Below are 25,004 nucleotides of genomic sequence, written 5' to 3' on the forward strand. Positions count from 1 at the left end.
CCGCAGCCTCTTTTCCCCGAGTAGTCCGAGGAGCTGGGAGAAGGAGGTTAGGGAGGCAAGGCAGGGAAGGAGCTGGAGGAAAAGAGGCGGAGGCGGAGGCTCGGGAGGAAGAGGGGGAGGAGGACGTGGAGTAGGGGGAGGAGCAGGGGCGCAGCCGCCGAGTCACCAGCCCGCCCCGGCGCGCGGCTCTCCAGACGCCCCGGGAGCTCCGGCTGCGCGGATCGCGCGCCCCCGCCATTCGGCCCCCAAACTTCAGCTCCATCACGAGCCTTCGAGTTTATTCCCTAAAATCAGAAATCAAGCCGCGACGCGGAGAAGGAGTCTGCTGCGTGAGGAGTACAACCCCCGCAGACGCAGAAGAGGTCCAGAGAGCAGCCTCCCCGGAGCGCCAACTCCGTGCCCGGAGCGCAGAAACCAACAAGTGAGAAGGCGCCGCGTTCCCGGGGCGCTGCGCGGGCGGCGGGAGCAGGCGCAGGAGAGAGCGGGCGCCCCCGAGCCCGAGCCCGGATCGCGGCGGCTGCTCGGCTCCGGGTCCCACTGCGCGGGCTGAGCGCTGGGCAGGAGGAGGCTTCGTTCTCGCTCTGCAAGCGGCGGCTGGGAGAAATCGGTCCCCGAGGAATATGCGGCGCGCGTGGATCCTGCTCACCTTGGGCTTGGTGGCCTGCGTGTCGGCGGAGTCGGTGAGTGGGCCAGGCAGGGGACGCGCGGTGGTTAGGATGCCCCGGGCCATGGGAATAGCTCGCGGGGTACCGGGGAGTGCCACGAGGGGGATTCCCCAACCCAGGTGCCGCGCTCGGCCCCAGGGATGTGCTGGGACAAATGCACTCGTTTTTCCATCCCTCCCCCCTTCCACTTACCCTCCTTTGCCCCTAGATATGCGCTAGTTGCTAGTGTCTCCCCACGCACTCACGGGGACGGGGCACAGCATCGCAATTTTATCTGGCCACAGAGGCTCCCAAGGCACTCCCAACTTCGTCGCCCTCGGGGGGTCTTACCGCGAGGTGCGGGTGGGACGGGGGGTGGGAGCTGTCGGGTGATGGGAGCCCGGCTGCGGATCCAGTGCGCGCCGCGAGCCCCAGGAGTGACCTGGAAACTTTAGGAACCGTCCACCCACTCCAGCTTCTCAATTGGATTGAATGCAAATTCTGGGGAGATTTAAGAAACCCGAGAACGTTTGGAGAGGAAAGTTTGGAAAAGTTCTTTTGTTTGATGCGCCCTGTGGCTGGGGCAAGGTTCTGATTCTGCGTGGAAAAGCGGCCCGCGATCCCGCAGGGCACGGATGGACCTGCATGTCGCGTCCGAGAGTGCGGGGGCGCCGGCCACTGGAGCCGGCTCCTGGGATACCTCTTCTCATGCAGGGTTGCGGGACAGCTGGAGCCTCGGGGCGGGAGGACATTTTAATCCGGGTTGCTCTGAGTGCGGCGAGCAGAGCCGGCTGGGTGCGTGGGCCATCGCGCGCGGCCTTGGGTCGCCAGATGCTCGGGGACCGGGCTTGGCTCCGCCGCGAGTGCGCTCTCGGCCCCGCCGGAGGAGTCTCGGCGGGCGCGGCCGGCTGCGGGCACCCAGCATCCCTCCCCCGCCCCGGCGGTGCGAACCGATCGCTCCTGTGGGTCGCGTTTCAGGGGTTGGAGCTTGTTTCTCGGCGTCGCCCAATGAGCGCCCTCTAATGGGAGCTGCCTCCCCGGCCGCGGGCGTTCCTGGCCCGGAGCTCAGTCCCGCCAGGTGGAAGCCCGAGCGCCTCGGTCCGATCTGCAGTACCCGCGCCGCCCGCCCGCAGCGTTAGTTTCCACTTCCCCCGCGGCTGCTGTTTTTGCCATCTAATAACGAGCCCATTTCTAATTGATCTGTTTTTGCCATGCACATCACTGCGTGCCATCCTCACTGGGTTCTGTGACCTCCCCCTCCCCCACCGGGCCGAGGCAGTTTCAGATTGGGAAATTTCTTTGGTTTCTAACATTTGTCGCGGGCATTTGTCGGTGGTAGCAGATCCCCGAACGTTTCCCTGGGCTGGAGCACGTAGAATTGTAAACGATGCAGAATAGATGAGAAGTTTGAGTTCTCAGGTTGTATAAAATACAACTTCGAGCCTTACCAGTGTTTCTCACCCGCAAATGATTTAATCCGTTGGGGTTAGCAGACCCCCAGCCGGTTCAAACTTTGGCTCGTTGTACACACACACACACACACACACACACACACACACACACACACACACAGAGAGAGAGAGAGAGAGAGAAAAAGAGAGAGAGAGAGACAGAGACAGAGACAGAGACAGAGAGACACAGAGAGACAGAGACAGACAGAATGTGTGTGTGTTTATTTGAGGAACACGTTATTGCTCATCTTATATTACAAAACAGGGCAAAGGGATGACTTGTCTAATGATCTTTTAGAGAAGCTGTGCCACAAATGTTGCCTAGTTCTAGCTGGAATTTTCCTCTTAAGGACTAAACGCTGCCCAGGAGTTTGCTAAGCAATGTTACTGTTTGAAATTCCAGAGAAAGGAAAATCTCCTGGTTTGTTTTTGCATAAACCTGACAGTGCTCTTTAAAGAGTTTTTTTGGCTGAACTGTACCTGTCCTCCCTAGTGACAGCTTTGCCCTGAAATCTGCATCTTCGGGGGACTGATATTTCTCAATTCGAAGAGGAATTGGATGTTTTCCGAGTGAACAGCTTTATTGCAGTCGGCACTGTTTTCAGCCATTGGAATATCCTCCCAAAGGGTGATTAGATATTTTTAAAATGTCACCTCGGAGATTCGCTAGTCTTTGTTAGGCAGTGAGTCAGTCTTTCTCAGTGGAAGATGTTTCAAGGCCCGAAATGGCTAACAGTTCCTTTAAATCACTTTCCAGTCCCTATTTGCTTCATGTAGAGCAGCATAAATACACGTGGATGCCAAAGGCTTAATTTTAGAAGCTTAGCCATTAAAAGAACATTATTCCCCGTGCTTTGCATTTTAATTTGAAAACTGCCACTGTGTCCTGGGATTTAGAAGTGATCCTTTGAGCTGAGAGGCTGTCTTTAAAAGGAAGCAAGGAGAGATGTCTGGTTATGAGTTCTTGAGTTTTAGAACTAGCTGGAGTTGGGGAGGTTTGCAGGCACCAAGGCTCAAAGCTGCCTGTGAAAAGAACCTAGCAGCTTCCCTGGAGTAGATCAGAGACAGCCATTCATGCTGTCCCACTGGCAGGTTAGGAGTCTCACTTCGGGGACACCAGGCAAAGGGAGTGGCTGAGTGTGACGGGGTGACATACTGCTGTTTTTCTGTCCATTTTTTCACATGACTGTTTATCTTTAGAAATAATATACTGCAGCTGCCACAAACATATAATTTGAACTGGGAAGATGTATAAGAAAAGGAAGCATTTTTGAACTAGTGGGATTTTATAAACATGCTTAGATGTCTGTAAATTAAAAGAGACCATGAAGCCCTTTGGAACTGCATTACCTGGCAGAGTGGTATGAAAGGCAGGCTCTGGAAAGTTTGTATCAGAAGGGAAGATAAAATTGAAATTATAGAACTTTTTGCAGTTCTTTTAAAGATGTGTGTTGGGTATTTTGGTGATGAGACAGATTACCACTGCTAGGGAGTTTGATAGAAACAGGGCCCTTTCTCGCTCGGTTGGATATTAGCAGCAGATAGATATCATTTAGAGAAAAGCTCTTATGAAAAAAGGTGAGATTTGCAAGATGATGTTGTCTAAGGAGTTTGGCCTTTCAACTTCTGCTCCTGAGACTTCCTATATCTTCTCTAGTTATTTTTAATACTAACTGATAAATAGTAACTACAGCCATTGGGAGGGTACCCTGTGATGTTTTGATACGTGTATACATTGCATAATATTCCACTCAGGGTGCAGATCTAGTGTGGATGGTGCCCACCCGTCAGAGGGCAGCTTACCAGAGACTCTGTGACATGATCACTCAACTGGCACTCATTTGGACCTCAAATGGAGAGTGATTTGTTTGGGAAGAATTTCAAAATGTCAGCTAGGTTTTTCCAGGGCAAAACCAGATTTCAGTTATCCTGGAGCTCTGGAGACCTGGCTGGTCATCCAGGGGGGTCTTGCAGTCGGCTCAGGATCGTCAGGTCTCTCGGCCTCATAGAACTCTGTTATTAAAGTTTATAAGGAGTTCAGTTAAGCCACTGTGCTCTTGTTGTGGCTGCTGGCTGTGACCCAGGAGGTCCCAGGAGGAATGCTCTGAGTTTAAGTCTCGCTGGTTGTCCTTCCTCGGCTGCCAAAAACAAACTGAGAGACCTCGCCCATCGTTTTCTTCTTCCCAAGGCAGAAAGATCTACCATTCATGCCACTGTCAACAGCACATTTTAGTGTCTCAAAATCGCTTAATGCTTTTGTGGACTAGAAGCCAAAATCTTAGAGAATCAAGGAGTTTTAGAGAAAAGTCAGAAGCGATGAAGAAGAGCCTTTGCTGAAAACAAGCCACTGTTCTTCAACTCTTCCAGTCAGCCGTGCAAGAACTGTCACAGTCTAGTCCTTTGTGTTGGAGTCCTAGATGAAATCCCTGACTTACTTACCTTGGTTCATACCTGCCTGCCTCTGAAGCCACCTGTATTTATTCATCCCACAGCTACTGTTCAGCAGGCTACTGTTTAGCAGGCGACTGTCCCGCTATGCAGTGAGCAAACCACATGCATTCCCCCTGCCACCTTCCGTCCCGCTGATCCAAATATCTTCCCTCAGTTTTTTCTCTGTTGGGCCCTTGCCAGCCCGTGCATCTATGTCAGTAGTTGTATAGTTGCCCTTCCTGGCCCAGACTCTTATCTATTCTTAGATTTGTCCTCTGCCTCTGTGATCATGTTGCCTGTAGTCTAGAAACTTACTCAAGTTCTCATTGCTGTGGTGTGGAGTCTGAGCCTTGGACAGATTTACAACCTCTGCCCTAGTAGTGTTCCACTTACTCCCTTGATGTCTGTCCGCTGTGTCTTCTGGCCAACTGGTGTCACTGTTGCGAACCATCCTTGGACGTTATCACCTGTTCAGCATTTCTCCTCTGAAACTCTGTCAGTTAGATCCAGGCTCCAAATAGTTCCTCGTGACCCACCAACCCTCTCCTCTTTTAGGCTTCTGTAAATAGTAGTGAGAACCCCTGCAAGTGTGTAAAATCTGTATTTTCATAAAGCATCTCAGAGCATATGTTCTCAGCTTCTTGGAAGGATAAGGCAGGAGGATCAAAAGTTTGAGTCTTGCCTGGGCAACTTAGCATGATCTTATCTCAAAATTTTAAAGAGATGAAGCCCGGAATATATAGCTCAATGTGAAGGCCCTGAGTTCAGTTCCCAGTACCAAGAAAATAAAGGGCAATATGGGCATTGGAGTTAAGAATGCCTTTATAACAGGACTGTCCAGAGCATATGAGGGGGTGCACAAGCATGGTGCTTGAGGCACAGAAGGTACCCAAGTGTTAGATTTTCCTTCCCTCATCCATTCTCTTTATCTTTCCCCTGGCTTCAGTTTTCATGGCTTACAAGGTGGGCACCACATAAGATGCTTTATATGAAGTCTGTTGATTGAGGTCTCGTACCCGTCTGACTTTTCTGGTCAAGATTAGTGCCCCCTGATGGGGAGGGCGCCAAGTCTCCACCCTTCTGAGTTCCGCTGAGGGGGCTGTGAGCTAGGCAGCCCCTGCTGGTGCTAAGATGCAGGCCCTTGGAGCCTAGCACTCTGGGCCGGTCAGTGTTCTGCCTGACTCCGCTGAAGGCATTGTGTGCCCCTGGTGGGCCCTGCTCTGTTTGCCAGTTTGGCTCTCTCCAGATAGCAACCTCATCATCACTGTGGGGCTGCTGTGAGGAATCACCAGACACTGATGAGAAATCTGAGCACATCAGCGGTGCACTCTCTACTTCTGCCGGCTCCTTGCAGATGGGTCCAGCAGTTGGAAGGAGAGAGCCAGTCAGTCTCACACAGGTGCTGGTAGGCATGGAGCATGAGGAGTGGGGGGTGGGGGTGGGGAGTGAACTTGGGGTCTGGACAGGACAAAGGGACATTTTCAATCTTTCAGGGTGGAAATGTTACTTTTTGAGGGTGAAATTTTTCTCCATGGAGCTATTGGAGCCTCAGGTGCTTGTATTAGAAATCTGATTGGTATTCTGATTTGCCTATTTCTAGAGCAACAAGGCTGGAGGGGCGACTGCTTCTGAATTGGAAAGGCCTCTGTTGAAGGAGATTTGTGAATGACTCTTGTGGGGAATCTGGATGAACCAGTGGGGTTGGGAGAAGAATGTGCATGCAGTCCTGATGTCTTTGGCATCTTCATGTTTGAATTTCTCATCAGTAAAGTGGGGATTGAGGTCGGTGCTGTGATATACATGGCCTAACTCCTGGCAATAGAAAAGTGTTATTAAAAACAGACACGTCGTCACATTTCTTCCCTACACCAGTGAATGTATTTAATGAAAAATGTCAAGAAATGCAGTAAATATATGCTTGCTAATGTTTATTTTTCCTATGATTATACAGGTATGTCGAATACAAACAGAACTGACATAGGATATGTGCAGTTAATTAGAATTTAGTTTTATAAAATGGTGCATGGAGCAACATACATAATTATTAAAGAAAATTTATTTTTCAAAGATTGATATTACAAAGGAAAAATTAAGTATATTTTTGTATAATTTATTACTAAATATAAAGTAAGATAAAGGTATAGGATTTGAAGGCTGGGTAAAAGTGAGTTTTGCACAAATCTAATGAACTGTCTTATCCTGTGTCATCATGAATAATAGTGGAGTTGAGTTAGATAAACTTTCTGTTTTTACTGTTTATTTTTTCTGTTCTTTCAAGTGTGATTGGAGAAAAAGTAAGATTAACCTAATCAGTAAGCAATTATTCAGCCCCTGTTCAATACTCCTTTTTAAATTTATTTTTATTTTTAGCAAATAAAAATTATACATATTTATTGTGTATAACATGTTGTTTTAGAGTGACATACTTCAGATTTATTAATGAAGTAAGGAATTCATTCACAAAGAAGAAAGGTAAGTCAATTCTGTCATCAGCATGTACCGTTTATTCATTGTGTACCCGGATTGTGTACACTGCTTTTCACTCTCAGGACCTAATGCCTGCTGTTTTTCCATGTGTGTTCTCATAGAGTCCGTTGTGGTATCACGCCCAGTTGATGTGGTGGAATCCAGGGTGATGTCATTTGGGGAGCTTTTAAGGCATAGGTTTTAGACTGTGTTGCAGGCTCCTTGTGTGGTTTCTGGCTTGAACTCCTACTTGGAGAGGGGGCCCTTTGACTGGAGCCCGGTCTGAGTGCCCCAGAGAGTACAAGCGAGAACCTAAATGAGCTGTGCAAGTGTGTAAGTCAGTGATAGACCGCTTGCCCCACAGACACGAGGCCCCGAGCTCAATCACTAGGAGCACTGTCTCCAAAATATTAAAACGAGCGGTCTATGGAAAGACAGGCCAGAGCCTGGCGCTGGAGTTGAAGACTGACATGGGTTAGAATACACTTACTGTGCAACTTTGGGGAATTTTCTAAATCTCTCTGTGCTCAGCTTTTTCACTTGTAAAATGCAATATCTTAGATTAAGTTCTTAAGATGCTGTGAGATAAAAATAGGGTTTTCTTTAAGCAAATGGCATAGTCATCCAGTATATCATGTTAATTATGATTTGTTGTCATGCATACTACATGGGCTCACCTGCTGGGCATTGCTCAGAGGACAGCGCAGGCAGGCGCTGTGTGGTAGCTCCAGCTTTCACAGCAGGAGCCTCTTGCCTACCTTGGAGTGGAGTCCTCCTCCTGTGTCAAGAGGTTAGGATTTTTTTTTTTTTTTTTTTTTGGTACAGGGATCAAACTCATGACCTTTTTCTTGCCACGCAGGCTCTGTGCTGCTGAGCTGTATTCCCAGCCCCTAGGTGTATGTTTACACTTACTTCTTTTTCTAAAAATGGAGATGTAGGAAAATATGCCGTTTATTGTTTCTGGCTAATGAAAGTTTTTTCTTACCGATACTGGGCAGATCTGTGTTACTTGGAACACCTGACTTTCCTGGTAGTTTCTCCTCTGCAAATCTGACCAAAAGAAATAGGCAGAACTGCGTAAACAGTGCTTATAAAAGTTTATTAAAGGGTTACTTACAATAGTTTACAACATGGAAACACCCCTAGTGTATAGTAATACAGTGATAGTTAAATAAGATTCATATTCCCATTAAATGTCACGTAGCTATTAAAAGTGTACTTGTGTAACTTGGAGACTGTTTTAGACAAAAAGCGGGATATAAAACCATGTATAGTAAGAGTTTGGTTATATTAAATAAATTATAGCACACAGAGACAGTAGATGTATGTAGATATGTGTATGTCTGCCTATCTGCATATGTGTACAAACAGGTGCATGTGGTAAAATTGTATAGAAGTAAACAAACTCAACCACACCTGTACACACATTAATAAAACAAAACTGGGGAATTAGAATAAGATTGATGGGTTATATTAATGTAAGGATCCTTGTGATATTCATTACGGTTTTATATTTGTGTTACCATTGGAGGAAGCTAGCTAAAATGGTGTAAGAGATTCCCTCTGTGTTATTTCTTACAACTGGGTGTGAATCTACAGTTGTCAGAAATTTCACCTTTAAAAAACGGCATTAGACCTACCTGGTTTTACAAAGAGAGTTCTGCTAGTCCTTCAAGGACAGACAGTTGTTCCAGAGCTTAGAGTCTGATAGAAGGCTGCTGCGTTTTATTTTGTGAGGTTAGTGTTACTGTGTATCAGAACCAGACAAGACAAGCACAGGAAAACACATCCATAGACCGATTTCACTTAGCACAGATACCAATATTTAGACAGCATATTATCAAATTAAATGCAGCCAGTAATGAAAGAATATGATGAGCTCAAGTGAAACATCCCAAGTGTTGTGACATCAGAAAAGCCAGTGAAGTTATTAGCAGTTTAAGGGAGATGAGTGATACAGACATCTCATCAGATGTAGAAAATACCCAATCAACGTTCAGTGTATAAATGTTAACATGAAGTTCCCTACATTCTGATTAACCCAAGAGTTACTATATTGGGGTTAGTACATCTGTGCTGGTAACTTACTTAACTTGACATGTTTAGGAACTACAAGGCCAGTGTTTACTGAGTTGGTAGGCAACAATCTCTAGTTGCATGGGTGACAGGTGTACGATAGCCCAATAAAGTCTGGGTCATGACACATATAGATTTTAATTGATGTGGAGTTAAAATTCTAACATTGCCAGGGTTCAGTTGTGTGCCATGCTGAGTTAAGATTAATGCAGACGATGTCTCTTAAGGTCTTAAGTCTTTGGAATCCTATACATCAAGGATGAATTTCCGCTATTACCACTTAAAAGCCATGTGACCTGGGTTTCTTACATCCTGGAGCTTGTTTCTTTAATGTAAAACTGGGCCTTGCAATATTTTGTTTTTTGGGTTCTTTGAAGCTTAGTTTCAATAATGTCTGAGGATTTTTAACACAAAACCTGATCCATGGAAGGTATCTAAGTATGTTGTTTCACTTTCCGTCTAGCTTTTTAAATTCTTTGTCTCTGGAGTGTATTACATATATGTGTATTTATGCACACAGGTTTTGGGTTTCTCAGTTGCATCCTGACTCTTGTTATCAAAGCACATGTACTGGCACCAATTTAGGATCAGTTTATTTTTTATTGGGCAGGATACAACTCTGAATTATACTTTTTCTTTCCCTATCACTCATATTTCATGAATTACAGTTAGCTAAAGCACAGAATAGACTTGCGTACAAGTTGGAAATTCAGTTGAGACTGGAATATTTAGGGCAGTACTTGGATTGATAATCATCGTATGCTTAAGGAGGGACAACATGGAACCTTAATAAACTGATTGTTTACTAGCAAATTAAAATAAAATCTTCATTTATGTCCCATTTCTGAGCTCATTTAGGCTGAGTGATGTTTTGATTTGATAATATTAGATTTTTTAGTTTGTATTAGATTCTGTAGTTACCCAATTACTGAAGCAAGTTTTATATTTGGTAAGTCAGTCAGTTAACAGTTTGTTCACGTTACTGTACTCCTACCACGGGCCAAGGTCCTGGCCAGCCTTGCATAGTGCTTCCCTTAAGCAATTGTTAACCTACCTTTTGATTATTTAGGGTAATTTAAGATAAGTTGGACCCATGTATAATATACTGGATGCACTTATGTAAAAATGAATGTTTTGTCTGAATTAAGTTGACAGATCTAGCAATCAAAACTGCCAAAAAGCAACGAGAAGAATTTCCTTGTAGAAAAGAAGTCACTACTTTTCCCCAAACCAGAAGAACAGAATCTTCCCGGAAGTAGCACAGTGTTTTTGAGAAAAATGCGTCTTCTATTGATGATTTGAAGAGATCTGGTTCGGTGTTTTCTCCTCTTCCTCATCCGCTTTCTATGAAAAGATTCCCAAATAGTGAAATGTGCAGAAGATACAAAGAGCAAGAAGGTGTTTAGAACCTGAATGACCTATTGATACATTGTCCAGTCAGCTCTCCTTATGCTGTGAAGTGTTGGGGCTCTAAGGGTGAGAGCTGTGCTTCCTACTGCATCTGTCCAGTTAAGTTCAAAGGGCATTAGCAGAGTTGGGATAATTCCCATCTTTCAAATTCAGCTTTTTGAATCTTTCCAGCAATGGAAGTTAGAACTGGAATTGACTTTTTTTTTAATGGTACTTGGGAGTTGAACTCAGGACTTTTGCATTGAGCTATATATGCCTAGTCTTTTTTTTTTTTTTTTTATTTTAAAACGATTTTGCTAATGGTCCAGATTGGACACCAGCTTACAGTCCTCCTGCCTCAGCCTACCAGAGTGCTAAGATTGTAGGCCTGTGTTACCAGCTTGAAATTGAATTTTGAAAGTAAACACATCCTGAGACGTTAAACTGTCTTTCCAAGATGACTTAGCTGGGTACTGGCAGTTTTATGTTAAGTCCCTAGGCTATTGGACTTAATACTTATTTTAATGCTTATGTATTATTTATTTCTTTTTTACCATAAAATATTCCTTTTCTGGCTCCTTCTCCCTGATTTCACACACTAATACTTAGTACGTCATATAATTTGCTTCTGGCGCATGTATGAAGAAAAACACCTAAAGAATCATATGTTACATGTGATGCCCTCAGAATCAGTGTGGCTCATAGGTTTTGTCCAAAATGAATAGTGTAGGGTGATGTTTAGATATTTTCTCAATTTCCTGCAAAAGTCATACCCCAGCTAATTCCTTTACTTGTACATGAACCCTTTGGCTAATTATAAAAGAGATATCTGAGAGGCTGGGATTTGGAAGACCCAGAGAGATCGGGGACTAAAGTGAAGTTGGTTTGTAAATCATAGGAAGATTGTGGAGACTTGTAGCAGGAGAGAAGATAAAAGCTTCCTGGGGATAAGAATCAAGACTCCAAACAAAATCCTCATGAATTAATACTGCATTTTTTTTCTGGGGGGACAAAAGGCTGCTATTGTAGTTGAGAGATAAAGAGCATTCTTTGGATTTTTATACTAAAAGTATGTCATTGAAGCCAGGAGCAAAGCCTGGGGCCCGTGTGTCCCAGGTAGAAGCCTCCTCCCTCCCCTGGCTGGTTTTCTTTGCCAGGGTTGGGTGTAGATTCATCTGTCTTTCAACAGTTAGCCTGGAATCCTGCTTTCAGAAATCTTAGCATAACATAAGTGTATTTGCACCAATCATTTTCAGAAAATAAGTCTGTGGGATGATATTTTTAAGGAAAGGATTTTATAGAAAGGCAGTAACGTTAAAAATTACAACTCGTATCTCCTCCATAGTTTGTACTGTGGTCAGCACTTTCCATCTGTTATCTGGAATTGTCTCTCCACATCCAAGCTGTGTCACGGGCCAAGACTGCATTTCATGTGGCCCAGCAGAAGTTCGATCTGCAGTCATCCCTTGCTTCTGTAATCACTGAAGAGGGCAGTGGAAGCGATTAAGTGTCTCACCTCGGTTGATACAGTCTGCTGGGGACAGCCTGGAGTAATGAAGTATCCATCCTTCCTTTACATAGGTTGATCCAGTGATCCAGGCCCCTGATGCTCTGATTTCTTTACCAACATTATTAGCATACTGCTCTGGTGGCTTCTGCTTACAACCTTCAGTTTGGTGATGGGAGACCTACAGGATAGGGATTAATGGGACTCTCTTTGTGTTCTTTTTCCAGTGCTGGGTTGGAACCCACAGCTTCGAGGGTGCTAGGAAGTGCTCTGTCCATGAGCGGCATGCTCAGCCCCAGCGGGAATCTCTTTAAATTCTACTTCTACAACTTCCGGCAGTGTGAGTTGAGTAGATGCTGTAGGCTCTTTGCTCTTCAGGGCTCAGGTCTGTGAAGAGGAGACGAGTGGCAGTAGCCACTGTGCAGAGATGCTGGGAGGGCTAATGAACTAACACAGAGAGTGTCAGGTGCTTCCTTGAGTGTTTGGAGTGGAGGCTGCAGGCTCAGCTCTGATGATTTGTAAAGTAGTGCTCACTCAGTGTGCTCGTCAGAAGCCAGAGGGTCTTATGCAGTTTGGAACCTGAGACAAGAAGGATGGTGCCACTCATCAGACAGGAAAGTCACAGGGAAAGGGTGAACTTTTCCTCTTCTTTCTCCTCTTTGTGGCTGTTGTGTTTTGGTGGTTGGAAAACTTTGGTCTCTGCCCTTCTCATCTGCCTGATAAATGACATGTTTGGAGATCTCTGTTCTCAATCCACACTGTGCATTAAATTAGCTGGGGAGCTTGTAAAAAGCTCTGCCTTAGACCCATTACATCAGAATCTACGGGACTGGGGTTCAGCTTCTGAGTTTGTGAAAAGCTCCCTGGTAAGCTTTAACTTCTAGAAGGTTTGAGAACCATTGCCTGGGACAACTTCTTGGTGTCCTCTCGCTTAGAGAGGTGTCCAGCAGGTAAAATTGTGTGTTCCTAAAGCATTTTTCTGCTGCCTGTGACCGTGCGGGGTTGCAGAGTCCTCGATGCTCCTGCTTTCTTCCTTCCTACTTTTCTCCCAGCTTCTTTATGTGCAGGTTTGTGTGTGTTTTTGGTAATTATTTAGGGGCTGATGATACATTTGAGAGCTCTTGTGACACAAGATTATATCCTTAGGTCTTAAATGTATCTAGGGGTGTCTTTAAAAATGGAAACATTTCCCTTTCTGAAAGAGGGTTTTCCTTGGTGAAACAAAGGCTACTTGTCCTGTGGGTCTGCTTGCAGAAAAGCATGTTTGATCAGCTTATTAGATTTGCCTGAGTTCATAGAAATTGTGTGTTTTATTGAAGGGAGATGTATTCTAGGACTTGTCTGAAATCACTGGTCCTGGGTAAGCCCGACACATGTGCCTTAATGATGGCTGTGGCATGGCCACTCCACTTAAGTTGTACAATTTGGATCTGGTTTAAGTCATATTTGTAGTCACTGCAGCTCTTTTGTTTGGTGTTGAAGTAGGAAGAGTTCTCAAGGCTGTCCTGGGGACAAGGTCTGTGAGTTGTCCTTACTTCTTAATTAAGCAAAAAAGCAGAAGTCCATTGGTTAATAGAGTCATAGTTGACTTTGTTCACATACCTATTTTGGAGGCATGTTTGCTCTTACTCAGCGCTGAAAAAGGTTTTAATCTATTGAATGGAAGAGGAGAGGGATATCTTTAATGATTTGGGGCGAGGGGAACTTACTTAGGAATTCTGGATTTTACAAAGCTTTAAAAATTTGCTCTGCTGTATAACAGTACAATGCAGAACCTTTTGAAATGGGCATTCCTTGCGTGTCTGTCCCGCAGTAGAGTTGGGATAGGAACTGTCCTCAGAAAGCTTGTGAAATGAGCCATTCACTATTGTTCATAGACCCTTAAACTCAGTAAGTGCATAATGTCAGAATGAAATTTAGCGTTACTGTTGATTATCTTGGTGATGATAGGGTTAAGTTTGTCTTAAAAAAAGCATTAAACATGCACAGGCTGATGAAACTTAGGAAATAGAAATGGTAATTCCCCTCACTTTAAGGTAGGAATATACCTCTGATAGATAAATTGCCCCAGAGCATTCTTGTACTACTGTTAATAGACAAGTCTTTTTTTCTCTCTGAATGTTGAGGTCTCTAACAAGGACTCAGTATCTGGTGTTAGACTGGTTCTCAAACTGTGGAGGGTTTAGCAGCGTCTGCATCACCCAGGAACTGGCAGACTTTGGGCCTCGCTCCAGATCATCCTGATGGCAAATCTTGCAGTGGGACCCCAGAAAGCTGTGCTTTAAAACCATGCCCCCAGAAAGCTGAGCTTTAAAACCTGGCCCCCCCTGGAGATTGTGTTGCAGCTTTAATTTGGGAACACCTGAGCTGTACGTCTCAGCCCCAAAGCAGACTGTTAAATGAGAGGCCCTGAGTAGGTTGTGGTGTGGTGGCACATGCCAGGTGTCCTAGCACTCCAAGAGCTGAACCAGGAGGACTACAAATTTGAGTCTTGCCTGGGCAACTTGGTGAGATCCTTTCTCAAAATTTAGGTCAGTTCAGTGGCCCTGGATTCAATCGCCAATACTATGAAAAATAGAATGAAGCCCTTGGTTTGTGGGACTTGATCTCAGATACTGGTGTTAGGTTTTGAAGCTGCCTTAGTAAGTCTCCTGTACTGTAAGAGCTATGGGCTTTATACCAAGGTTTGCAGAATGTGGCCCAGGCCAGCAAGCAGAGGTCATCAAGGAGCTTGTTAGAAATCCAGAATCTGGATGCCAGTGAATCACAGTTTGCATGTTAATGAGATTCCTGGTGACTCATTAGAGTTTCAAAACACTGCTTTATAGAAATTATGAGATTCCTTCATAGAAATCAGTCCCTATAATGCTCTCAATTTGCAAATCTGGTGCAGAGGCAGAACAGCTGCTTTGGCTTCTGCCAGGCGGTGACTCAGGGAGAGACGACCGCTGGGGAAAGGGACGGCACCAGCAGGTACTGCTGAGAAGGATCTAGGACCAGTAGGTCCAAAACAGCCCATCCGTAAGCATTATCAAGTGAGACGTGGCATCAGGCGAGACCAAGCTCAACTCCATCAATCCCACCTCTGCAGGGCTAAAGGAATGAACTTCGCGGCCCGGATATGGCCATCTTTAGTTGTGGCCTTGTCACAAAGCTTATGGTCTAGCTTCAGGCTTCTGGTTTTCTCTGTCTCGTAGCTCAACTTCGCTTATTAGAGTTACTCTCTGGCCTCACAGAATTAAGGTAACAGCTAAGCTGTTGGTAAGAAGATAACCTCCAAGTGACTTAAAAAGATTTATTTTTGTTATTCTACTGTATTTTCCTGGAAATAAGACCAGGTTTTATATTAATTTTTGTTTATTTTTAGAGACTATCTTACTTTTTCATGTACAGCAGTCTACTTTTATTCCCCAGCAATCAACATTTATTCATGTACAAAAATCTACATTTATCCCAGTGGAGTCATATCATCGCCTGGGACATCATCATAAGTCTCCAAACCCTGAATTCCAGCCTGAGTTTCTTGCAACTATGTTTCCCATAGAACCCCTGGCCGCAGTCTCTCAAGTCCAGTCGGAGCTCTCCTTACACAAGCACTTCTCGTCCTACGTGTAGCCGGCTGCTAGCGCATTGGCAGCACAGCTGTCAGTGGTTTCATCCCTGGGATTCGTCACCCAAGTCATGACTTCTTGCAGGCCTTGCTTCACAAAGTTTCCATTAAACCATGTATAAACTGAAGACTTAGGAGACAGGAGTGGGAATGACCGTTAAGCATGATGTCTGTTCGTTATCCAGCATGTATGTTACTTGTGTGCTGCTTCTGTTCTCAAATTAACCATTCTGCAATAAGTGTCAAATTCATTTGTTGACATAGATGTTTATCTCTTGCCCAAAGGTGCCCACTTGAGTATTTATAAATACCTAATTATAATTCATACTATCATTTATTATTTATTTATATTTCATTATATATCAATATCGTTATCTTCTAATTCAGGGCATCCATTGTATGTTGCAGTGGATGTGTTAAATGCTTCTGTCTGACTGATGATCTCAACTGGAGCTTATTTTGGGGGTAGGGCTTATATTATGAGCATCCTAGAAAAATCATGGTAGGGTTTATTTTCCAGTTAGCTCTTATTCTCAGGGAGACAGGGTAGTCCAGAACAGGACCAGTGGGGGAACTCGTCCACTCGCTGGCAGCCTTACCCCACTATCTCTGGCCAGGAGAAAGAGCAAAGAAGAACCCTTTCGGAACACAGCCAGGAATCTAATACACTGTTGTGTCTCCAGACAGTCGGAAGAGGTCCCCTCAAAGAGCATATAGATATATCCTCAATTTTTACTCTGTTCCATTGGGGGTAGTTAGAACCAAATGAGGTGCATTATGATCTGAGTCTTGGGGGTTTTATGTGATTTTTCGGGGTATCTTCAGGATGCCTGGTCTAGGCTGTGTGTGCTTACTCCCCATTTGGTGGACTGGGGTAGAATGTACACCATTGGCATGTGTTTCAGCTGTGGAGATAATGCTGTCCACTTAATGGTGCTCCTTTGTTGGTGTTGAAAGTCTGGGGTTTGTGAATTTATAGTATCAGGGGAAAAGTACAAGCTCAGTGTACAGGCGAACAGGTCCAAATTATAGACTTACTGTATCTTTAAGACCCTTACTAATTTTTTGAGCGAACAGGTCCAAATTATAGACTTAACTGTATCTTTAAGACCCTTACTAATTTTTTAAGTTTTCTGGAAGGGAGAAAGGTACTGTAACTTGGGATAACTTTGTATTGTGAAACTGCAGCATTCTTAAAAGCACAATTTTAAAATTAATGGTTTTCTTTGTTTCTTTTCTCCCTATCTTTACTTTTCCTGTCTCAGTTCCCCTTACGTGCCATTAGTTGAGTATAGTCACGTGGCTCCACCGCATACTATGCATGCTGGGAAATGTAGTCTTTACAAGGTGACTGAATACCCAGCTGAAACCTGGGGAGGTGATTTGCTGCAGAAGAGAAGTTAGATGCAACATGGTACCTGGCTGGTCCAAATTTAACCGCTTATCCTCTCAGCAGCTTCTGTGGAAAGAGCTGCTTTTCTGCAGCCATTCCAATAACAATCCCAGGATAGGCTGTTGATTTTTAGCTAGCTGAGGTCACATATGTCATTCGTGGAACTGCACGCAGACGGAGAGTCACTTGAATACTGTGGGTCATGGTGGGAAAGGAGCAGTTTCTCAAAGAGAAGCAGAGGAGAACAGATGGTTTGGGGTGACATAGCACTTCTCCCCGCTCCCTCTTATCCCCTGTGCTAAGGTGCACCATCGCAATTTCCCTTTCAGGTCCCATCTTAACTGTTCTTGATTTTGTCAAGATAAAATGTGGGCACCCACAGCCATTTGCCTTGGGTTCCCACTCCTGAGCGGCACCCTGGAGATGGCTCCAGGCATTGTCCTTGGACTCCGTATGTTTATTTGGTGATTTATTAAGTAGCAGACTTAGGAGAGAGGAAACCCGATTTCACGCGTAAGGAAAAGGAAGGAGAGAACTTGGGAGGACCAATGTGGAAGTGGGGGTATCTATAATCCGTCAGCTTAGTCAAATACAGATTATTTGAAGATTGACACTTTAGATCAAAGGTACAAGTTTGAGTTTAACAAACAACAGAAGTAGCAATGTACCGTTATTCTCTTATTTAAATTGGTAAATTTCAATAAAGGGATAAATTTGTTTCTTTGCCTGACAAATCCTTTTCTAAAATATTCTGTTAAATTATTTGAATATTTAATTGCTAAAGATTGTATGGAGGCTTGTAATACATCAGACAATGAGTGTTAGAAAAATAATGACTTGATCTTGGGTTTAGCATCGTCTTCCCAAGGTTTTGTTTTCTTTAGTATGTTTTTTTACCTTAGTCATTGCACAAAGGATTTGAAATGTTTTCCAAGACTGAAGGGCTTTTCCACAAGATAAGATGTAAATAGTTGAATTATATTTGTACAGAACTGGAGCATTTTAAAAGCATACTATGTAATATTCTCCAAAAAAAGTTTTGACATCTTAAATAATGGAAAAATAATACATAATATTCAAGTAACATGCCATTCCCAAGCTTCTCAATTGAATGCTTATTGTCCTTTTAATAAAAAATGTGGATTGTAGGCACATCTGATATAAATGAACTAAAATTTCATTTGCCAGAACTTTATGTATTCCGTTAATAAGATTTACCCAAAACACTATTGTTGGCTTAATAAATATTAAAAAAGCATTTGTGATATGCCTCCTGGCATTTTCTGCGTCTCTTCTCTGAGTATTAACTACTCTTGTGAGTCTTTACCAACTGTTTCTGTTGTTTGTGCCTGGAGGTATCAATACAGACAGAAAACCAGGAGGGTTCAAATAAATTCCGTACTATCAACTGTTTACAGATGTGTTTAGTATTCTTTCAATAAAACCTTTTAGTTATTGAATATTAAACTTAGCATTCTGTAATTGCAAAAGGTTTGGTTTTTACTTTGCTGGAAATTTAGAAAACAATAATAAAAGCATCTTCAGCATTATTGTCTCACAAGGACTAGGAAGTTAGAATGTAGTGTCCTGTCTTTACATAGTCTTCTTGGCTCTGATACTCTCTTGGCCAGTCAAGAGTAAAAGGGGTGGAGACTTCCAAGGACATTGATTTTGATTGGATAAAAAGAATTCCTAAGAGGCAATTACAGAATCATGCCCCTTTATGAATGGTCATTGATTTGGAATCTTAAGAGGAGATTCAGACCATCCTTTGGCTGGGGAAATTAGCTGACCTTTTCAGCTTCCTTCTAACCTTGGTGAATTTTGTTGTTTTTAAAACATTTTGACGTTATGTGCTGAGCAACTTAAAATATATTTCTTTTCCCTTCCTGATGACTTCATCTGACTCAGGCTACAAATCTTTTGTCATTCTTAGTTGAAGGACTCTAACCATTGAGGACCAACTTTCTGTTCAACTGATGACCAAACTTCTATTTGCCAAATTGAGAGGACAGTGAAACCTTGAAACTTGACAATATGAGTCAACAACTTGATTCTCTGGGGTGGACAAGATACATGTCCTCGAGGCAAACGTGGGCCACAGGGAGTGGCCTTTATGTGGAAGGAAGAGGCCTTCAAAGGGGGACAGCCAGGGGTCTGGGAGCCACGTGAGAAGCACAGAGGGAAGGCGGGGCCCCAGCCTGTCAGGACTTTGGGAAGTGCCCTTAGTTTCCCAGCTGTCAGAGGTGGTCACTAAGTGCTGTCCTTAGCTGCCTCACACCGCAAGGCTTCTCTTTAGGCTTACATGAGAAGTGTGACAAGCACCATGAGACAAATAAGGACTCTAGCTAGAAATCATTTCTCTGTTCCTTTTCCCAGAGAGCACGCACTTCTGTGTCTCCTTGTTATTCTCAGGAGGTTAGCAGATGCCAAGCATGTAGGCAAAAGACCTGGATTTGTGGTCTTTCTCTGTCAGTAACCAACCACAAATACTGGCAGAGAGCATCCAATCTCTTTTGCTTCAGTTTCTTTGTTTGTAAAATCTTCTGGTTTCCACAGCCAAACATTTGATGGTTCTCAATAGCTGTGTCTTCCTGTCTGTCTGTCTGTCTTTTTAATTTTCCTCCTTTTTATCTTCTGCTTTTGGAGTAAAGTTTTAAAATTCCTGTCTAGAGTTTAACATTGTGTTCTTCTCCTCTGCTAGCCAAGTAAATTGGTTACAGTTGTCTTTGAGAATGCAGTAATCTTTCATGCCCAACCATTTCCCCTCTCAGAGATGCCATTTCACTCATAGCTCAGATTTCCTCCTCCCAGATAGGAGGATGGTGGTTGCTTTTGATATGGGAAATAGGAGATGGAGTAGGAGGTAAAGTTCTTTGGAGTAGGAGGTAAAGTTCTCACTAGAGGGGAAAAAATGTCAATCTGTTAGAGCAGGAAACAACTGGGATGTGAAAGCCAGCTGTTCATGTCTCATAGATGAAAATGTCCAGCTGAGGGTTTTTTTTTTCTTTTCCCATTTTGGCTGTGTTACCCACTGAATATTGGTCTTGTTTTCCTGGAATCTAATAGTTCTCTTAAAAGTGGACAAGTGAACACTGTACATTCCAAAAGATGAACGTGAGGCTGGATTGATTTTATTCGGAGGGACTGCAGGAGTTGATGAATCTGCTCTTCTGAACGCTAATATTTCACCCAGCATGACTATTGGGAGTGAGGGTTCTTCGGCTGTGATGTTGACACATGCCCCGTGGCCCATCTGCCCTGGAGGCGTGGGGTCCTTGCTTATGGTGCGATTCCACATGGCCCACTAGAGTCACAGGGGAAGGTATAAGTTTCTAAAAATGCTCGTTCTTGAAGGTCCCAGTCAACCCTGCACACTGAACTGATTGAATCACCACTGTAGGTTGGGAATCTGGAACAGTTGATAGGATTTTCTGTAGCTCTCACCTTTATGCTAATTAGCATTATTGACATTTTAGTTCCAGATCTAAGATCCTCTGCTAAGCACAAAAACGCATGCCCAGTGTTATCTGGACATTATTCCTTTAAAAACGGGTCATTAACCATACAGTAGTGTGCAACTGTCAACATTTAAGACTGCAGTGGGTTTTTCTCTCACACTATGTCCATAATGCACAATTCACTGTTTGAAAGTGTAGAGTGAAGTGTAACGTTTTGGAGTTGTCCTGCTGTCACCATAATCAGATTCTAGAACATTTTTATCAATTTCCTCTATCTCTTCCCATTTCACATTTCACCAAGTCTAGGAAACCACTAACCTGCTGTCGCTTTTCATGGGTTTTTCTATTGTGGACCTTTCATATACATGAACTCATGTAACGTATGGACTTGGTGATTGATTTCTTCCACTTAGTATGTTTTTACTTCTCTAGCATACATCCTTCTAGTAGCATGCATCAGTACTTCATCTTCCTTCACTGTTGACTAATACTTCAGTGTATGAGTATGCTGCCCTTTAAAAATCCAGCTGTTAATGGGTAAGCATTGGGTTTTTTTCACTTAATGGCCAGTATGAACAATATTGCTATAAGTGTTCGTTTGCAAGTTTTTGTAAGGACATGTATGTATTCCTACCTTTGCATTTCTCTTGGGTATGTTCCTTGAGGTACAGTTTCTGGTCGTCTGGGAATTGCGTGTTTAATGTTTGGAGAACTGCTGTGCCTTTTTCCGGAGTGTCAGCACCATTTTCCATTCCCAGCAGCAGTGCACAAGGGTTCCGATTTCTTCACGTCCTCACCATTTGTTATTGTCTGTCCTTTTGATTGCGGCCATTCTAGTGGGTGTGAAGTGATTATCTTATTGTGGGTTTGATATTCATTTGTCTACTGACTGAGCAAGACATCTTTTATGTTCTTCTTAGCCATTTGTATTTCTTCTTTTGAAGAAATGCCTATTCAAATCCGTTGTCCACTTTTAAATTGCATTGTGTGATTGCTGAGTTTTAAGAGCGCTGTCTGTATTCTGAATACAAGTGCCCTATCAGATGCACAGCTTACAAATATTTTTCTCTTACTTTATGGGTTGCCTTTTCATTTTCTTGATAGTGTTCTTTGGAGCACAGAAGTTTTTAATGTTTATGAAGTTCAGTTTATTTTTGTTCCTTGGCCTTTTGGTGTCATATGTAAGAAACTTTCACTTAATGATGCAAAGGTTCAGTGAGGTTTTTTTGAAGATTTTTATGATTTTAGTGCTTACATTTAGGTCTATAATCCACTGTGAATTAAGTTTTGCACATGCTGTAGGATAGGAGTGCAACTTCATTTCTTTTCCCCCATGTGAAATCTACTTGTTCTGGTAGCTTTATTAAATACTATTTTTTCCTCCGATCAATATCACAAGTCCAAGGGTTTATATCTGGACTCCCACTTCTTTCTATTTATCTGAATGATCTGTGTTGTACTATGTATATGCGAGTGTGGGTGTGTGTCTTAAAAACAAATAATTCTGCTTTTTTTGGGGGGGGCCTAATTTAAATAGCAGGGAGATGAGGCAAGCTAGGGAGCCAGGAACATAAGGCATTAACATCAGGAGAGTTGGTCCTACAGCCTGGCCTGCCTCAGTGGAGCTATTTGTCAGGGACACAAAGAGTGAGTAGCAGAAGGTGATTTGCTGTTAGTTTTTATTCTTTTTCTCTCCCTGACATGGACTGCATTGCTGGCTAAAGCAGTGAGTCCCAAATATCCTCTACTCACAGCAGCTGATTGGTTAAGTGATTTAGTTTCATGGTATAAAGAAGCCTCATTGTGTGCTATTTTCTTAGTTATTTTAAATTTTAAGGCTAAATTATTGGCACTGGAAGCAAATCAACCTGGAATTTGGCTGTGATACTGTGCTTCTGACTGTCTTACTGGGAGAGCCATTAACTATGGACAGATACTGAAAGTTCTTGCAGGAATGTCTTAATGTTTTTCTTGGGTCCGTGGGAATTTAGAAATACAGTATAGGCTTTTAATTGCTCACAGCTGCTGCACGAGTACAGTGGTAATAATTAGTAGTAATATGGTTCACCTCCTAAGCTGTTAGTTTTAATCCGCTAAATGTTTTTGATCTGCAGTCTGGCAAAGTCTTCAAGTGGAAGGAAACATTTGGAGAAGGTCCATTCTGCTTTTCAGTCAGGAAGTATGTGGCCTGTTTTGTTTGACTGATTTGTTGCAATGAGTTCGATGGTTTGAGTTTAATGTTTTCCACTTCATAACCCAAAACCAGCCCACACTCGACAAAACTCATCCAACCGTCCTCTCTAAAGTGCACATGAGAAGAGGAGGCAATGGGGTGCCATAGCTGTGTGTCCAGCCTGGTTGGGGTGTTTGGGAGTCCACAGCCTCTGGCTTGCTGGCCCCAGTGACAGACTTGCCTGAGGGGAAGAGTGAATTTGCTGTCACCCTGCTGTGAGTGGAAGGGGAGCCAGCATGGCACTCATCACTTCTGGGGGGTGAAAAAGCACTTTGCAATTCCCAGATTGCAGTCTAAACCATGTAAGATTTACAAAGTTACTTATCCAATTCTCTGTCATTTTCTGACGTCCTCAAATTCCAAAACATTAGTACAATTCATTGGTGTTTACTTCGTAGGGCTTCTTAATGCTCTGATAAATAAGTTTTTTGAAAACGTTTTAAAATTATGTGTATTTATTTGTGCCTGAGCACAGAAAAGAACATGTTCTTGAAGAGATGTTTGGCTGGAGATTGTATTCTGGCAAGCTTCAAACCAAAATAATAACAAAATAGATGTTGCATGAGACTATGCATCAAATTATTAAAAGATATTTATCATGGGTAACTTAAGGGGAGCCACCCTAAATTCATGTTTAGGAAATGAAAAACATTTATAAATCTCAATGATCTTTCTATTTTTTAGAAGTAGTGATATGAAATTGAATATATGAACAAGTTATAGCCTCTCATAACATCCTGACTGTGCATTTGACTACTTTAGTAATTGTTACCTGAAAGTGAGCAACTGTCATAGGTCTTTACTATTTTCCCTGATTTGCTGGCGCAACAATTTTTTTGCTAGCCAAGAAAACTTTGTAATGACTTCTTTTTTAACTTTTAAAAGTACACATTGTAAAATGATCTCTTGAATTTGTAAATAGAAAGGATTTTCTAAACTTAAGCTGTTAGTCACATAAGATTTCCGAGAAAACCAAACACAATCATTTTCATTTTAGAAGGTCACCGAGTTGAAGAAGAGAGGTGCTCAGTCTCTTCTGAGAGAGAATATCCCTTCTGGACTATATGTTAGTGTGAGATTCGTGAATTTGGCAATATCTAAGTTGGTGATTCTTGCTGTTGTATTCCGCCTGCAGTGTTTTAAGAAATACCGTCTGTCCCTATATGAACACAAGAGAAGTGCAGTTCCATTAATAGTCTTACATCTCTGCCCCTTAAAGCACTCTTTTCCACCCCATGTCCTTTATTTGTGACGTTCAGTGTGTGGACACTCTGTGCTTCTGTTTGAAGTACTTGCATCTGGAGAGCCAGCTTGAAAAAGCAAAACAGAAAAATCCATTGGCATTTTGAGAGTTGAATCCACAGAAGATGTTGTTTGCAATGTGCTGAAAACATAAGGTCCCAACAGCCGGAACAGGCCTGGTGCCAGGCAATTTCACTTGCAGAGAAAGAAGAGGGCTGAGCAGTCCTCTAAGGATTAGCCCAACTCAGCAGCTGCTGTCTGAGTTTGATTATGCACATCCTGCTCTTGGAGACCTGCATTAACCCTCGGCCCCTGGGAGACTTCAGGGCTGTCTTTTAAACAAAAGACTCTTCCCCAACATCCAAGGGCAAGAGCCAAAGCAACATGGAGGTTAAAAGAAGGAGAAGCCCTAGAAAACGACTCAGAACAGTCTAGGAAGGAAGCCAGTGCAGAATTTTAGAACTGTAAATGCCTTTTTAGACCCCCTTATTTTTACAGATGAAGCAGTGACCCAAAGAAGTTAAGTAACTTGCCCCAGGAGAAGCAGTCAGAACCAAAGTCAAGGAGGTCTCCTCAATCCCCAGGTAGACCTGATGGGCCACATTCCCAGGGTGTGCCACGTTTGGTACCACAGTTCTGAAGACATGATCCTCACATCACGATAAGTAACAAGCAAAGTAGTTTTGAACGTTGAACTGAGAGAAGAAACTTTCAAAAGTGGCATTTTGGAATTGTTAGTTATTGTACAGGCTGTCTGGGTTTTTCTTTCAAGGAGCCTTTTATGAATGCACAAATCCTAGGAAGTCATCCTTCAGTGGACCATCCCAGTGGATTCTTTCTGGGTCTGAGTCTGAAAGGTGGAATGGGCATCCTGGGAAGATTCTGGGGTGGAAAATGTGAGTCCAGGAAAGGAGTTGTCAGAACTGAGAAGGGCGGGAATGACACTTTTGTTTCCCTGTGTTATGAGGAGCAGCGCTGCAGCTTAGAGAATATATGCCTCCCCAGCTGAAGAAGGTAGGTGGGTTCAAAGGATCCATTGGTGTTGGAGGAAGTACCAGGGAGGGGTTTTAGAGCTTAAGCTCTCTAGGTAACAAAAGGCTTT

The 25,004-nt window shown here is 43.3% G+C and overlaps 1 protein-coding gene across 1 annotated transcript in view; it reads left to right on the forward strand.

Moving 5' to 3' along the window:
• The first annotated feature begins 201 nt into the window (after nt 1-201).
• The window catches only part of Sdc2 (syndecan 2), a 99,149-nt gene continuing 74,346 nt past the window's right edge, over nt 202-25,004 (forward strand). Inside the window, exon 1 of the mRNA XM_003479903.5 lies at nt 202-680. Within this exon, the coding sequence (XP_003479951.1) occupies nt 621-680 (60 nt within the window). The 5' untranslated portion in view covers nt 202-620. The remainder of the gene's footprint in view (nt 681-25,004) is intronic.

The sequence above is a fragment of the Cavia porcellus genome, unplaced genomic scaffold (assembly GCF_034190915.1).
Source record: "Cavia porcellus strain 051 isolate PalLab524CR breed Dunkin Hartley unplaced genomic scaffold, mCavPor4.1 scaffold_10, whole genome shotgun sequence".
NCBI classification, from domain to species: Eukaryota; Metazoa; Chordata; class Mammalia; order Rodentia; family Caviidae; genus Cavia; species Cavia porcellus.